A 15,399-nucleotide genomic window follows, 5' to 3' on the forward strand; every position below is an offset into this window, starting at 1 on the left:
TAGTGCCAGACAAGGGATTCCAGGTTCTATCAGTACATATTGATTTGATTCATTGTGCTTTGTCTTTACCATACATATTGATTTGATTCATTGTGCTTTGTTTTTATCATGTTTACCTCTTGTATATTCTTTTTTTTCTCTTCCATCTTCTATCTCTACTTCCCTCTCTCTCTGATTCCCAGTGGATAAGACCTCCTATAAATAGGGCTTGGCTGCCCTAACCCTAAAGTGCCCTTAGTGCATTTACAGTAAGTCACTTCATGACCATTGTGACCGAGTAGCATGGAACTTTACTTCCTTGGCTTCACTTCTAGCAAAATTGTTTTTTCCTAGTTCCTTTTTTTCTCTTCCTAGTCCTTGGTTTGTTTTCTGCATATTGAGTTGCTTCTTATCTTTGTCTCTTCGAAGAAGATTTCCTTCCTTGGTTGTCCTCTCCATCCCTCAATTCCTTTTGTTCTCTTTCTCGTGACCCACCTCTTTCCTTCTCCTAGTGGCCATCCTCATGCTGTTCCTCCTCTTCCTCCTAGTCTGAAGCAAAGTTTGCTTTGTTTTAAGGTGGCCTAGTGGAATTCCCTTCTTGATGGGTGACAAGGCATTTGGTCTATTGCAGGATTCATTGATGAGACTAGTAAAAGTACTCCCAAATGTGAGGGTACTATCTTTGACCTTAGTCGGTATTAATGCTTGATTCTTGCCTTTGAGTAGTATCTTTTGTGATTTAATTATAGCCATGGAGTAGCCCTATTTAGAGGTCATTGAGATTTTGCCTCAGCATTCCTCTAGTTAGGAGGTCTGCCATCAACCTCTTTTGGATTTTGTTGGCATTAGATATTTGGCATATCCACATGAATACGGTATGGAAGATTTGAGATGTGATGCACATGTCCTTATCCTTGACAAACTAGTTTCAGCAAGAGCATAATGTCATAAGACATCCTCTTACAACTTGTTACAATCATGATGATTCGAGTCTTTGAATTATGAAAGTGCACAATGGAAGAGGAACACGAACATGGAGAGAAAAGGAGAAGAGAGAAGACAATAGGAAGAGAAGAAAATATACACTAAATCTGAAATGAATGCTGAATACAATGGACTGATTAGTTCCGACACGCAGCCCAAAGCAGCACCTGATCAGGCTGAAAATGATGACGTTGGATATGGTGAGGGAGATGATGATGGTGACGAAGACTATGAGGTAGACAAAGTGTGCAACGAACACCTGCCTGGTCATGCAAATGCTCTATGTAGTGTTGGACATGAGGAAAAATGCAACTAGTAATGCATACAATGCATGTGAAAATGTATCTTTGTATGGTTGATACTATGTAATTCCTATGCATAATCACATTGCAATGGTTCAAAGAATGCAAACATGAATGTTACCTAATGCATCTAGTGCTCCTAGCATATGAGGTATTCATGAGGGGCTAGTCAGCTAGATGCGAGGTTTCATGCCGATTTAGATAGAATGGCAACAATGTGAAAGTACAAAGGATCTCTATGCTCTAGAGGGAAAAAGGCCTAGAACCTAGTGCAAGATTTGGGGCATGAAGAGCTAGAGGTAAAGTTTCCATGTGCTTCTTGGTGAAGTTCCAATATTGTTCACCTATGGAAGGATACAAATGGATGGAGGAGGGTGACTTGGCAGATCATTCTCAGTGATGCACTTTACCTTGATGTGTTTCAATTAGAGTTGAGGGCTCTTTCCAGCTCGACAAAGTTAAGAAGGTTCGAAATATTGCATGATGCTCAAGGGGGAAGTTGCATCTCCATTCCCCTAGTGATGGACGGCTTGGCCATGTAGTGGATCTTGGATGTGCTGAGTTTGCATCCAAGGTATTATATGTTGACAATACTTCTACCATTGGGATCACTATTCAATGTATTAGTCATTGTGAGTTGGTATGCGGATGCGTATGGTTTGCACCTAGGCTTTGAAACTATACATTTGCAAGGCTTTTGACATGTATGGCATGGAATGTACATTTGGATGTGATGTACGTTTGCAAGGCATGTATGTGACACATGGATGGTATGCAATGTACATTTGCAGGTGATGCAAGAGAAATACATTTGCATGAGGTTTATTTGGTTTGTAGCTGATGTATGCTTTACATGAGTATCATGTGGTACGTCATTGCTATGAGGGTGTTGTTTATGCATTAAAATATGCTTTGCAATGCCTTGGTGCTTAGAATGGTATTGGTTTTTGGCATGTGGATGCACCCCTTATTATGGTTCTGATAGTAGTTATGATTCATGTGTGCGAATCGTAATGAGTGACGAGAATTTCAGACATACAAAGGTCATGACCATGATTAATCAATATGTGCACATGTTGTTTGACTATGATGCCAACATGGATTTCCTGTAGTGGCAATGGATGCTTTTGACAAATTGGAGTGCAATTGATGGCGATTGGAAAGATTTCAAGGGGAAGGTTTGTCATGAGGAGGTGAAAATTTGATGCTTTGCTTGGCATTTGATTAAATGTAGAAATGTGAGGTGCACATGTAATGTGCAAGTTAGTTATCTCAGAATGATGGGCCAAAGATCCTGAGAAGTTAGTGGATGTCAAAGGCAAAAGCTGTAATAAGTTGTTCTTGATAGGCCTTGGTGTTGGATCTCAGTGTACTTCAACCTTTAGTAATGCAAGTTAAAGAAATACCACAAGGAGTGCTGGTTTTGGGGCCAATAGGGTGTATGTTGTCCAATATCAAGTGGTAACATTTGTATTTTCAGTTTATGTGAATTTTATACTTCTTGTAATCAGTGCTTAATCAGTGTATCTGCTGCCCTATTTGAGAAGGAAGGCTGGTTTCACTAGACATCTGCAGTGGACTGGATCTTGCATACATGGACAAGTACAAAATCATGGCAGCACATAAAGAGAAAAGATTGAGGTTGAGAGTTGAAGCAGTCCCCAAGAGCTATCTGATTGGCTGTAGATCTGATGATCTGATGTGGGAATCCATAGTGGGGCGGGGATGGGAGGGGTAAAAACGAAGTCCCATAGGTTGCAAGTGTTAAGGATGTACTCCTCCTTGCATGACCACAGGGCATAGTTGGAGCCAACTTGTCCTTCTCGGGGAGTAAAGTAAAATCGACACATGTACAAAGGGTGCGATGATAGCAAGGTGAGGGCTCTTGGATGTTGTTGGCCATTGGGAAGGAGCCACATCGAACCTTGATCTGATTTACAATCTCTTTCATCTTTGTGACAATCTCTTGATCTCCCCCATTGGGTTGGTCTACACATCAATCCTCTTCATCTTGGCAGTCATAATGCTGCTCTTTACAACCCCCCTCGTCGGGTTGTCGGTCCTTGCAGTCTACGTCATATTGATGGTCCACCCGTTCTTGCCAATTGTGCTGGTCAGCCATAGATGTTTGTTTAAAACCTGCAAAAAACACCAAGAATGCTGCCTTTGGGTGTTGAGGAGCTCCAAAAAGGTGGAGGCCTGCTACTAGAATGGCTGCGTCTTAAGGGCAGCTTGTATATGGGGCTGGGGAAGGGGACATGAGATTGCAAAATGCTGCATTTGATGGTCGGCCAGCTGTAGAAAGGCCCACTAGGCTGAAAGCACTGCATTCGAGAATGCTTAATAGCACTTTGAGAAGGTCTCCTCTTCATGGTAGCTCTGGGTCCTCTCCTTTGGTGCTGATAGCATGTGAGAGTGCACAAATGGAACTAGATGACAAACACGGGGGGGGGGGGGGGGAGAGAGAGAGAGAGAGAGAGAGAGAGAGAGAGAGAAGGGGGGGGGGAGGGAATAACACGTTTTTTGATAGGTCATTTTGTCCTTTTGCATATGCTAATAATTCATTTCATTTTATTTCTCTATGTGCCTTTGTGCTAGAGCGTGCAATGCCAAGTGGTTGCTATTATATCTTGCAGCTGTGCTTGCTGTCAATCTTGCCATCTTTTCCTCCTTTTTGAATTATAGAATCCTTCTACTAATTATTGCCTCTCAACTTGGTTGGCTTGTGTGCAACATGGCAGTCACATCTTGTTCAAGCATTATGGGTTTCCTCCCCAAGGTTGTCCAATTTAGTAGTTTGACTTTCATGGTTGGTTGTTTGATGCCAAATTCAATCTTCACCTTCATTAGAGCCACTTGACTATCTTCTTGTACTCTATTGTGTATTAGATTTGAAATGGTCACATCTCAATAGGTCTACTTTCTTTTATCTTTTTGACTTCACATTTTCTTTAGTTTGCTTCACCTTTTTTGAGCCTTGTCCCTTGAAGTCACTCTCTTGTCTCCTCTCTATGCTGAGGAACAATATTTTAATATTTGTGGGTTCTTTTTCTAAAGTCACTATAGAGAGGCCTCTCATAATTGCCTTGCAAACTAGTTTAATCTAGGACTTTCCTTTGAGGTACTAGGAGACACTACAAAATCTTGGCACTTCAGAAATTTGTAGATACATTCTATAGAGGTACATTCATGCACATAGTACCCTATGATCTGTCTAAGCACAATATCCTCTAAGAGTGAGCTCACACATGAGCTCCACCCTTAGCAGCACTCTTGCCTTGTAGAACCAAAGAGTGACTTCTAGTTTCATTTTAGCATTTATCATGAGTAATAAACTTAAACTGAGAAATCTTTTTTGCAGGCCCTGCACGTGTTTTTGATGGTGAGGAGTCAATGCTAAGTGCCCTCTCAGAGAATCCTCAAAGTTTGAAGGTATATGAAATATCTTGGTTGAGTAGAATTGACTTGTTTGGGGACATGTTGCAGAATGCAAATCATATTTTTCATGAGTTGCAATATTCCTCAAATACTTGATTATTTTCAGGGAAGTGTGATAATTATCAGAGGGGAAGGCCCGAAGGGTGGCCCAGGTATGCCAGAAATGCTCACACCAACAAGTGCAATCATGGGTGCAGGGCTAGGGAAGGTATGCTTCATACCGTGTGCAGATGTTGAAAGACATTTCTGTTATTTTTTGATAGCACATGTTTCTGTTTTAAGAGAGTACAAAAGCTTATTGAACTATCAGGAATCTTACTGTGCTCTGATATTGTGTTTACTTGTGGAAAATACTGTTGCCTGAACGAAATGTTTGCTAAAGTATTCTTCTATTCAGAACACAAATGGTTGTTGAAATATTATTGCGTAAAATTTCCTTTGTTTTTGTGTTTAGCTTCTAAAATTGTCATATGCTTTTGTGAGTAGAGCTATGGATTATTTATAACTTAAAATGTTCAAAGTCCTAACAGTATATGGGCCCAAAATAAAGGTCAATGGCTTACAATTTATCGTCTCAAATGTTGCCAGCTGCTTGAAAAATGCCTGAAATGTAGGGAAAGTAAGCCACTGCTGGTCACAGTCTCTCCCAATGAGACTCAATTCAAATCTGAAGACTGCTTTTTTGAGCAGTGTGCTTTAATGGGGGAAGCTCCTGAAAATGGAGCTTTGGATGTTGCTCCATACACTTTTCCATTTGCTGAAGTAGACTTCCTTGCTGAATGATTTCACATTGGGGGGCAATGAAAGTGTTCCTGCTTCAGAAGCGATTGCCTGCTGCTGCTGCTGCTGCTGCTACTGCTTTTTTGGATGAAAAGAAGTAAATAACTGATTAACCGTTGACCAACCATTGACAACTGTCGACCAACTCACAAGTGAGGCCTAGAAAAAGGACAGACTGGGCTAAAATTCTCTGGAACAGTGTCCCTAGCCAAAAACATGGACAAGGCATTATTGGACCTGGAGAGTTCCTAAGGTCCCTCACTGACTCAGTGTAGAGCTCACAAGCAGCAGATGACCATGACTGCTAACAAAGGTGAGTACAATCCAGCAGAAAACCTCCAACAAGATTAGATGGTCTGAGCCTTCTTTTCCAACAACTTACCACCCTTTAGAGCTGTCTAAATGACGATGACAAGAAAGGTGTACTTCTCATTAGGCTGGCCAGGAAAAAAATGTTAAAGATGGTGGTTTCTACAGAAGAACTAGAAGAAGCTCAAAGACTCCAAGGCTCCATCAAGATTGGAAGAAAAAAACAGAACACTTTGGCAATCATTAGGCTTGGTCTCATCATCATCTTGAGCTCACTAGAATAACCAAGGAGATATAGGATACTCTCAATACTACATCTGCGGAGGTGTAAATAACTCAAAAATTATTTAAAAAAATGCAACGTTCTAGTATTCCCTACAATTTAGCAGAAACTTTCAAACAACACTAGATGGTCCTAGCCTTCTTTTCCAATAACTTACCACCCTTTAGAGTTGTTGGGAATAAAGGCCCTCGTGCCTTTAAATGTGCTCGGGTGTGAACTCACCCTTAGCACTTGTACTTACACATATCTATCTATTTAAAAACCTAAAGGTACACACTCGTCATTGTACCTAAAATCGTGCACACTCTCTGCTCTGCTCTCTCTCACTCTCTCTGTCTCTTCGCGCCTAAGGAACTCCTACTGTCTCGATCTTCGTGTTTGACCCATCACTACAAACTAGTATTAGAGTTGTGGTTGAGGCATTCGTACCTCTTGGAGATCGATCAGGACAGGCAAGCAGGTCGTGAACTGCAGAAGGCTCCTGCGTGGAGAGTGTGCACCTGGCCCCAGCATGGAGAGTCGGGAGCTGTAGCGTGGCAGTGCTAACGTCAGACACTGCACAGCTCAGCGACGACTGGCGAGTGGGGCGATGGCTGGCAGTGGGGCAGCGACTGCTTGGACTGGCGACGACCAGCAGTCGTGACCAGGCCAGCGCAACCATTGACACGTGATGGGGCAGTTGCAGCGACGGACGACTGCAGCGCTAAGAGGGCAGTGGGCAGCGGATAGTGTGCGACGGGCAGATCAGCTGACGGGCATCCAGCAGGCAGCCATTTGGCAGGCACGACAGGTCACGAACCTGAACGGCTGTTGACCTGCAATTCTTCTCTTTTTTCTTTTTCAAAAATTTTGAGTTTGCTTTTACCTCCTCTCCTCGAGGTGTTTGCATACGCAAGCACAGTGTGCAAATCTGTGCAAGTTTAGGCCCAGAAATTTGGGGCTTTTCTCGAATTTGGGGATCTCAACTCAGAATTGGACAATTTGACTCAGAAATTGCAAAGTCGATGCACATTTGCCCGGGAATTTCGGGGTTTTTCACATTTTAGTGAAATACTTTCAATTTCATTGAAATTAGTGCATGCAAGACTTGGAAAATTTGAGCATTTATGGATTTGCGCATGAAAGAGGGTATAGCGATGTCTACTCACTTCAGTGAGTTTAACTCCATTTTCAGTCAACTGGTTGCCTTGAAGTTCTTGATTGATGAAGAATGGAAGGCTACGTTCTTACTTTGCACTCTTCGAGAGAGTTGGGATACATTTAGGATTGCTATGAGTAATTCCAGTGCGATCCTTTTGTATGCTGATGTAGAGAGTGCTCTACTTATGAAAGAAATGAATCGGCAGAACAATGCATCTAGTAAGTCTTCTAGTGCTTTGCATACTAAGGGTAGATCACAGCAGAAAAGAAAATCTGATAGCAAGGGACATTGAATGCCATCATTGTGGCAAGAAGGGTCACTTTAAACGTGACTGCTACAAATGGAAGAAAGAGAAAGGAAAGGGCAAGAAGACAGATGATAGCAAGGAAGAGAAGAAAGACAGTCAGCCTAAGAAGAGTAGTGTAAAAATTGAAGAGGTGAATGTAGTCACTCATGATAGTGATAGTGAGAGTGACGTACTCTTTGTCTCTTCACACTTTGGTGCATATGCTTTACTTGTAGATACAGATGGTGACATGCATACGTGGATTCTCGATTCAGGTGCTTTCTTTCATGTCACCCCTTATCGTGAGTGGTTCTTTGCCTATACAGGGGGTCGACATGGTGTTGTCCATCTTGGGGACAACTATGCATGTGACATTGCAGATATTGACAGTGTGTAGTTGCAGTTTCAACATGGCTCTGTCTTTACACTTCAATATGTACGGCATGTATCTCAGCTCAAGAAGAGCTTGATTAGCACAGGGTAGCTAGATGATGATGGCTTTCATACCACCTTTGGTGATGGAAAATGGAAGATCTGTAAGGGATCTAGAGTGATTGCTAGAGGTTGCAAGAGTGATACTTTGTATCCACTTCATGTATCTAGTGTGCGTGACCATGTTGCCGTGATTGAGCAGCCAAGCGTTTGGTGCTGGAAAATGGAAGATCTGTAAGGGATCTAGAGTGATTGCGGGAGGTTGCAAGAGTGATACTTTGTATCCACTTTATGTATCTAGTGTGCGTGACCATGTTATTGCCGTGATCGAGCAGCCAAGCGTTTCTTTGTGGCATGGCCAATTGGGACACATGAGTCAAACAGGAATGAAAGTGCTTTCTCGTTTGGGTTACTTGTCTTGTTTTCGTGATGTTGATTTTGAGCGTTGTGATCATTGTATTTATGGTAAACATGCATAGACGTCTCGTAAAAAGTCTCTTTCTTTGAAATCTTCTCCTCTAGAGTTAGTACATTTGAATGTATGTCAGATGCCAGGATTATCTTTAGGGGAAAAGAAATATTTTGTCACTTTTGTCGATGATGCTACACGAAAGGTATGGGTTTATCCTATTCGTAGCAAGGATGAAGTGCTTGACAAATTTAAAAAATTCTTGGCATTGGTTGAAAATCAGATAGATAAGACACTTAAGTGTCTTCGCTGTGACAATGGTGGGAAATATGTGTCCAAGGCCTTTTAGGCATTTTTGTGACAGCAAAGGGATCAAGAGGAGCTCACTGTCTCCCATGATCCACCCGAAAATGGAGTTGCAGAGCGTATGAATTGGACCATACAGGATAAGGTCCGTACGATACTGTCTTATGTTGCATTACCCCATGGTTTTTGGGCAGAGGCTGTTATGACAGCCATATACTTGATTAATCGGTCACCAAGTATGTCTTTTGGGGGGGGGGGTTTTCCCCAAGAAGCGTGGTCGGACAAGCCACCTTCATATGCTCACCTGAAAGTGTTTGGCTGCGAGGCTTTTGTGCACATTCGTAAAGAAAAACATAGCAAACTTGAGCCAAAGTCCTGTAAATGCATTTTCCTAGGATATGGTGACGAGGGTAAAATGGGGTATAGACTGTGGGATCCCGAGAAAAGGAAAGTAGTATGTAGCAATGGTGTTATCTTTCGGGAAGATCGCATGCATAAACAGCCCAAAAAGACTGAGGAGGTCTGAGGGTTGTATTCTGGGAAGAAATACCTTTTGGACAGCAAAATGTTCCTGCTGTACAGCAGCAAATACCTGCTGTAGATGAACCTGTAAATGCAGAAAATGATGCTGGAAATGATCAGCCAGCTATTGTCCATGATAATGAGCCACAACATGTGCAGGAACAGCCAAGATAACAAGCTGTTAATGCTGATTTGTAGGCTAAAATGCCAGGATAGCAAGCTGAAAATGCTCAACAGCCAGCAAACAATGATCATCGGGTTAGGAGATCGTCTAGGGATACTAGACAACTTGATAGATGCATCCTTGGTGCAAATTTGTGGCTGATTATGTCATATTGACAGACTGTGGTGAACTGTCTTGCTTCAAGGAAGCAATGGACAGACAGGACAACAAGAAATGGTATAAAGCCATGTTGTCAGAAATGGAATCTCTTGAGAAAAATGACACTTGGGACTTCGTACAGTTGCCTAAAGGGCAGAAAACACTTCCATGCAAATGGGTCTACAAGATGGTCACTTCTGGTTTCTCACCAAAGTACAAAGCAAGATTGGTTGTGAAGGGATACAAGTAGGAGCATGGAATTGACTTTGATGAGATTTTCTCTCGTGTCAATTCCATGCTCCTACTTGTATCCCTTCACAACCAAGCCCAAAATCATTTTGGGCTTGGTTGTAGTTGAAGATATGGAGCTCATACAGATGGATGTAAAGACTGCATTGTTACATGGTGATCTGCATGAAGACATCTATATGCAGTAGCCTGAAGGTTTGTTGAAAAAGGGAAAGAAAAGATGGTATGTAAACTCAAAAGGAGTTTGTATGGGCTGAAACAAGCACCAAGAGAATGGTATCATAAGTTTGATACATTCATGCAGTCTCAAGACTTTCATAGAAGTTAAGTGGATCACCACTTGTATACCAAGGAGGCAGTAGATGGTAGCCTGATTATCCTGGTTCTGTATGTTGATGACATGCTGATTGTTGGCAGGGATACTCATGCCGTGGACTCTTTGAAGCAAAGTCTTCATGGTAGCTTTGACATGAAGGATCTTGGTGATGCAAATCACATTCTTGGCATGCGAATACTCAAAGATAGGTCAAAAGGATTACTCTATCTATCTTAGTAGGAGTATATCTCCAAGGTTTTGTAGCGTTTCATTATGGAGAGGGGGAAAAAAATTGGGGTTCCATTGCCTCCATGTGTGAAATTCAGTGTAGAGGACAGCCCTACATCGGATGATGAGAAGGCTGAAATGGCCAAGATACCATATGCTTCAGTTGTTGGTAATTTGATATATGCTATGGTTGCTACACGTCCTAACATTGCCTTTGCAGTGGGAGTGGTTAGCAGATACATGGCAAACCTTGGTAAAAAGCATTGGGAAGCAATGAAAGGTATTATGAGATACCTCAAAGGCACAAAGGATTTGTGTATCTGCTTTGGAAAGCAGAAGGTATTTGTTGTTGGCTTTACGGATGCAGACTATGTTGGTCATGCGGATTGCAGAAAGTCCACTTCTGGGTATGTGTTTACCTTCACAGGAGGAGCAGTCTCTTGGATCTCCAGACTACAAAAGTGTGTTGCATTGTCTACTACAGAGGGAGAGTATGTGGCTGCTATTGAGGCATGCAAGGAGGCTTTATGGCTTTCACGTCTGGTGGGACAGCTTGGCATCATAGAGTTGTTCTCCATTGTGATAGTCAGAGTGCTATCATGCTAGCACGGAATCCTGTCTTTCATGCAAAGACAAAGCACATACAGGTGAAGTACCACTTTATTAGAGATGTACTTGACAGCAAGAGCATTGAGCTTGTCAAAGTGCATATAGATGATAATCTTGCAGGCCTTCTCACGAAGGGTCTTCCAGCAGAGTAGTTTACTCATTGCAGACAGATGATGGGAGTTGGACAGATATATGTATTTCAGCTTTGTACATACCTAGACTTAGTTGATTCTTTTCTCCTCTTAAGGCACATTACCGTTAGGTGGGAGGTTGTTGGGAATAAAGGCCCTTGTGCCTTTAAATGTGCTCGGGTGTGAACACATCCTTAGCACTTGTACTTACACATATACATCTATCTAAAAATCTAAAGGTACACACTCGTCATTGTACCTAAAATCGTGTACACTTTTTGCTTTGCTCTCTCTCACTCTCTCTGTCTCTTCGCGCCTAAGGAACTCCTACTGTCTCGATCTTCGTGTTTGACCGTTAGTACAATTGTCTAGATGATGATGACAAGAAAGTTGTACTTCTCAATAGCCTGGCCAAGGAAGAAAAATGTTAAGAAGAATGTTGCAGCACACAAAGTAGGACATGAAATGTCCTATGAGGAAATGGTCCTTATTCTTATAAATGAGGCAACAATGTATATAATGAGCAAATGTGCACTTTGCAGAAGAGATGAGAACAAGCCTCCAAATGTAGCTAGTGGAGAAGAATTGGTTAAACAATTGACCAAGTTTTACTAGAAGAAAGGAAAATTGTCAAAATATGACTATTGTGAAAGCAAACAAGAGAGACATTAGGGTTTGCAGGGAGAAACATAGCGTGTATGGCAAATGCTTAGAGAGAAGAGAAACTCGGAAAACATAGAAGAAGAAGATGAATGGTGAATCACTGAATCATGCTAAGTGAATCAAGTTGATACAGTAGAGCCGAAGCTCTGAAGATAACTGCAATGCCATGTTTGAATCATGCGGCAGCATCTATAGGGAATCTGCATAGTTAAGGGAGCAAAATGCAGTCCTCTGATAGTAGGATATCGTAGGTAATGCTGAATGGTGAGGGAAAGGACAGCCAATTGTAGAGGGAGCGACAGTTGTCAAAGATGCAGGATATACTGAAATCTCGTCGAGATGATGGTTGCCCTCAGCTTGCTGTCCCCAAAATGCAGATGTGGAAGTCCCCAGCCCTGAAACAGCCCCAGAAATTTGCAAATGCAGGTGGGCAGACTGCAAAATGCTGAGAAAATAGCACAAGAACAGGCCGAAAATTAGCAGAGGAAGGCCTCCCAGGCTGCAAAGCAGCTGCAGCAGTCAGAAACAGGTCCAATCAGCATTTGAAAAGTCAAAATTCAGACCTGAAACAATGTAAAACAGCAGCAGGAACAAGGATCTTGCAATCTGATACCATGTCAAAAGTGGATGCAATGATGGAAGTGTGGAAAACTGCTGTAATAGACTGATGAATACAAGAAGCAAAGGAAAGAGAAAGAGAAACACTGCAAATGAAAAGAACATTGCACAAAGAACTTGAAAGCAAAGAGATGCTTGTGAAATGGAATCCATATACCAAGATATGATATAGTACAAAACCAATGCAAGTCACCGGTTGTGAAGGCATTGGCACCTGTCCCTCTCCCTCCACCAGAACCTATCAAATGATGACTGATAGATGATGCATGATGACTGTGGAGGAGGAGCTTGAATATATATGCAAAAATAATGCCATGCAGCAGGTCAGCCAACATTTAATGTTGGTGTCCAGCATAAAATGCTAAAATAGCCATCATAAAATGCCTAAATAATCTAGGAAATAGATAGGTACCCTAGCCCATTGAATCACATGCACAAACTCAACCGTGAATTGACATATCTGTTAATAGAGGGTTGACACTAGATGATGTAGGCTGCAAAATGCCAAGTGGAGATGGATGCAGAAGCCACGAACAGTTATCTCCTCCCGTTAGGCGTGAACAGTGGTAGAGAGGATGGAGAAAGGAGAGAAGAATATGGAAGAGAGTGAGAGTGTTAGAAGGAATGAATGTGTGGGATGAAGAATATCCTTACACCACTACGCAAGCAAGATGATCCTCTACTCATGTTGATGCACACGCAAGACACATCGCTGTCTATTTTTAGTTTTGGCCCTCGAAAGCCTTAATTACTTTGGTTCACTTACTTCTTTATCTATGTCTATTCGATGCGAAACCAACAATTTCAGGTCCAGGGGCTTTTTTCTTTGTTTTTTACCTATGCCATTAAACATTAGGGATATTTGGTAGTTGATTTAATGTGGAAACAAGAAAGTAAACCTTCTGCTAGACTGAAATACTGTTTTGAATGGGCTGGCCAATTATCAATATCCTTACCACTTACATAGGCAAGATGATCCTCAACTCATGTAACACTCCCCATCATTTGACCATGTCTCTCCACCCGAGAACAACAATGAAAATAACAATGAAGATGAAAAATGAATTAACTATGACAACTGCAAGTACAAGCTTACCATCATGTAGAAAATGATCTCTCAATGATCCTTCAGCTGACCTGTGGGATCCCACCTTGACCAATACAAATCTCTAGAAACAATACTCTCTTGAAGGAAAGAATATCTGTCATGGGGTGGTCCAAGACATGGAGTCCACTAAGGGGAGGTACTCGTCTTTGATGGTGAGTGATGATGGCTCGAATTTGCTGAAGGTAAGTATGTCAGGCACAGCAATGGGGTGGTGGCCACTGTGCTGTATGGAGTGTGGCTGCTTGGTCTACTCGTGGATGGTGTGGTGGCGCTGCTGTAGTGGTAACATCTGGTGACCTAGCTTTGGAGCTAGGTTGAAAAAATCTGTAAGAGCATGTTGGCTCACTGGCTTTGCCTTTGTCTTTGTTCTGCTGCTCAGAATCTTCTCACTATATGCTTGGAGCTCCAATAAGAATAGGCCTAGGCATCTCTGATCCTTGTACTCCACCCTATGGAGAGGCCTAAACCCCTCCCGAAACACAAACTGGAAAATGGAGACATTATTGCAGTTAAGAGATGAGTAGTGCACTGCAGATTTTACCGTATCAAATAAGGCTAGTCAAGTATTGGCGTAAGTTAGTGTCTGGTGTCTGGCTTGTGGAAAGTACTTCAACTTAAGCATACAGCTAAATTGCCTGGGAACTTTGCCAAGCTGCAATGATTTGTTGATTGATGCCTGAAATTAACCAATCTTTATGGTCATCTATAAGTGTGAAAACCACAAAGTAATGTTGCCAGTAGAACAATTCCAGGTTCTTACCTGAGTGTTGTTTTGTGTTTCAGGAAGTTGCCTTACTGACAGATGGACGATTTTCTGGTGGTTCTCATGGTTTTGTGGTTGGTCATGTATGTCCTGAGGCACAGGTAATTCCATTGCTCTAGTAGCATTTTTTAAATTTGTGCAATGGATATTGTGCATGTGTATGTATCTCTGATTTATTAGAGCTTTATGATATGAACATGGAAATAAGGAAACATATTCTTGTCCATTCAATTAACACTTCGCAATCTAGGAGCCTGTTTTCCAAATATTACGTGGGCTGATAGCAGGTTCATCAATCTTAGATCAATGTGGTTATAGCATATACTGTGCAGGCACAACTACAATGTTGGTAAATAGTCATTAGTTGCTTGCACACATTAAACAGGAATAGAGGTTGGTCAGTACTAGATCAATCTAGGCAAGGAAAATACTGTACAGGTGAAACTAATGATGTGCTGAGATACTTGAATTGCTTGCACACATGAATAGAAGCAAAAAATGTACCAGGGTGCAATAAGGCATAACAGAGTCAGTTTCTATGCCTTTCATGCACAAGCCAGCAAGATGTTGATTGATGAGCGATAGACAAATCAAACACTGGTTTGCTATCTTTTGCAACATGACTGGGGGGCAGTGCAATGAAAACGTGTTACTGACACAGACAAGCTGGAATGGTTAGCAGCTGTGTTTAGTGTCTTCTTGCAGTCTGGCTTTTGCCAAATATCTGCTGCTTCTGATAAAAGTAAGAGCCTTGGTGATGTATGCCTTTGTTATAAAAAGGAAGCTTTGTGGCCTTTTCTTCAGCCTTGGAACTGTGTAGGTTGCTGTCCACCAACTACAATGGTGGAAGAAGGTATTGTAGTCCCATTGCCCAATGCTTGGTGTTCCTCATCTTCCTCTGATCCAACCAAATGTTAATTCTCTGACTGTAGGGACATTGACAATCATGATGTCAAGAGCTTGAATGCCTTCCCTTCTGCAGGGATGTTCACAATGATGATTTCTAGAGTTTGAATGCCTTTTTGAAGTTGGCATTTTTTGACTCGTGGCGGCTCCTTAGCTAGCTTGAAATCAAGGAAATCCTATGCGTGTATTGTGCTTTTTATCTTTGAACTGTTGAGGGAGCTCGTAATCCCTTGATACTATCAACCTTCTCAAGTAACGTGTGAGAATTTTGTTGAGGTGCAGAATGTGACTAGAAAAATATACGAAGGTGGGTGT

The 15,399-nt window shown here is 41.9% G+C and overlaps 1 protein-coding gene across 1 annotated transcript in view; it reads left to right on the forward strand.

Annotated features, from left to right (window-relative positions):
- Positions 1-15,399, forward strand: part of LOC148016313 (dehydratase family) — a 57,092-nt gene that overhangs the window by 40,735 nt on the left and 958 nt on the right. Inside the window, exons 10-12 of the mRNA XM_087664183.1 lie at positions 4,627-4,697; positions 4,810-4,911; positions 14,199-14,279. Coding sequence (XP_087520309.1) covers positions 4,627-4,697; positions 4,810-4,911; positions 14,199-14,279 — 254 coding nt within the window. The remainder of the gene's footprint in view (positions 1-4,626; positions 4,698-4,809; positions 4,912-14,198; positions 14,280-15,399) is intronic.

Source organism: Lygodium microphyllum, chromosome 23, assembly GCF_053477565.2.
Source record: "Lygodium microphyllum isolate KBCC chromosome 23, Lygodium_microphyllum_v1.1.10, whole genome shotgun sequence".
Classification (NCBI taxonomy): Eukaryota; Viridiplantae; Streptophyta; class Polypodiopsida; order Schizaeales; family Lygodiaceae; genus Lygodium; species Lygodium microphyllum.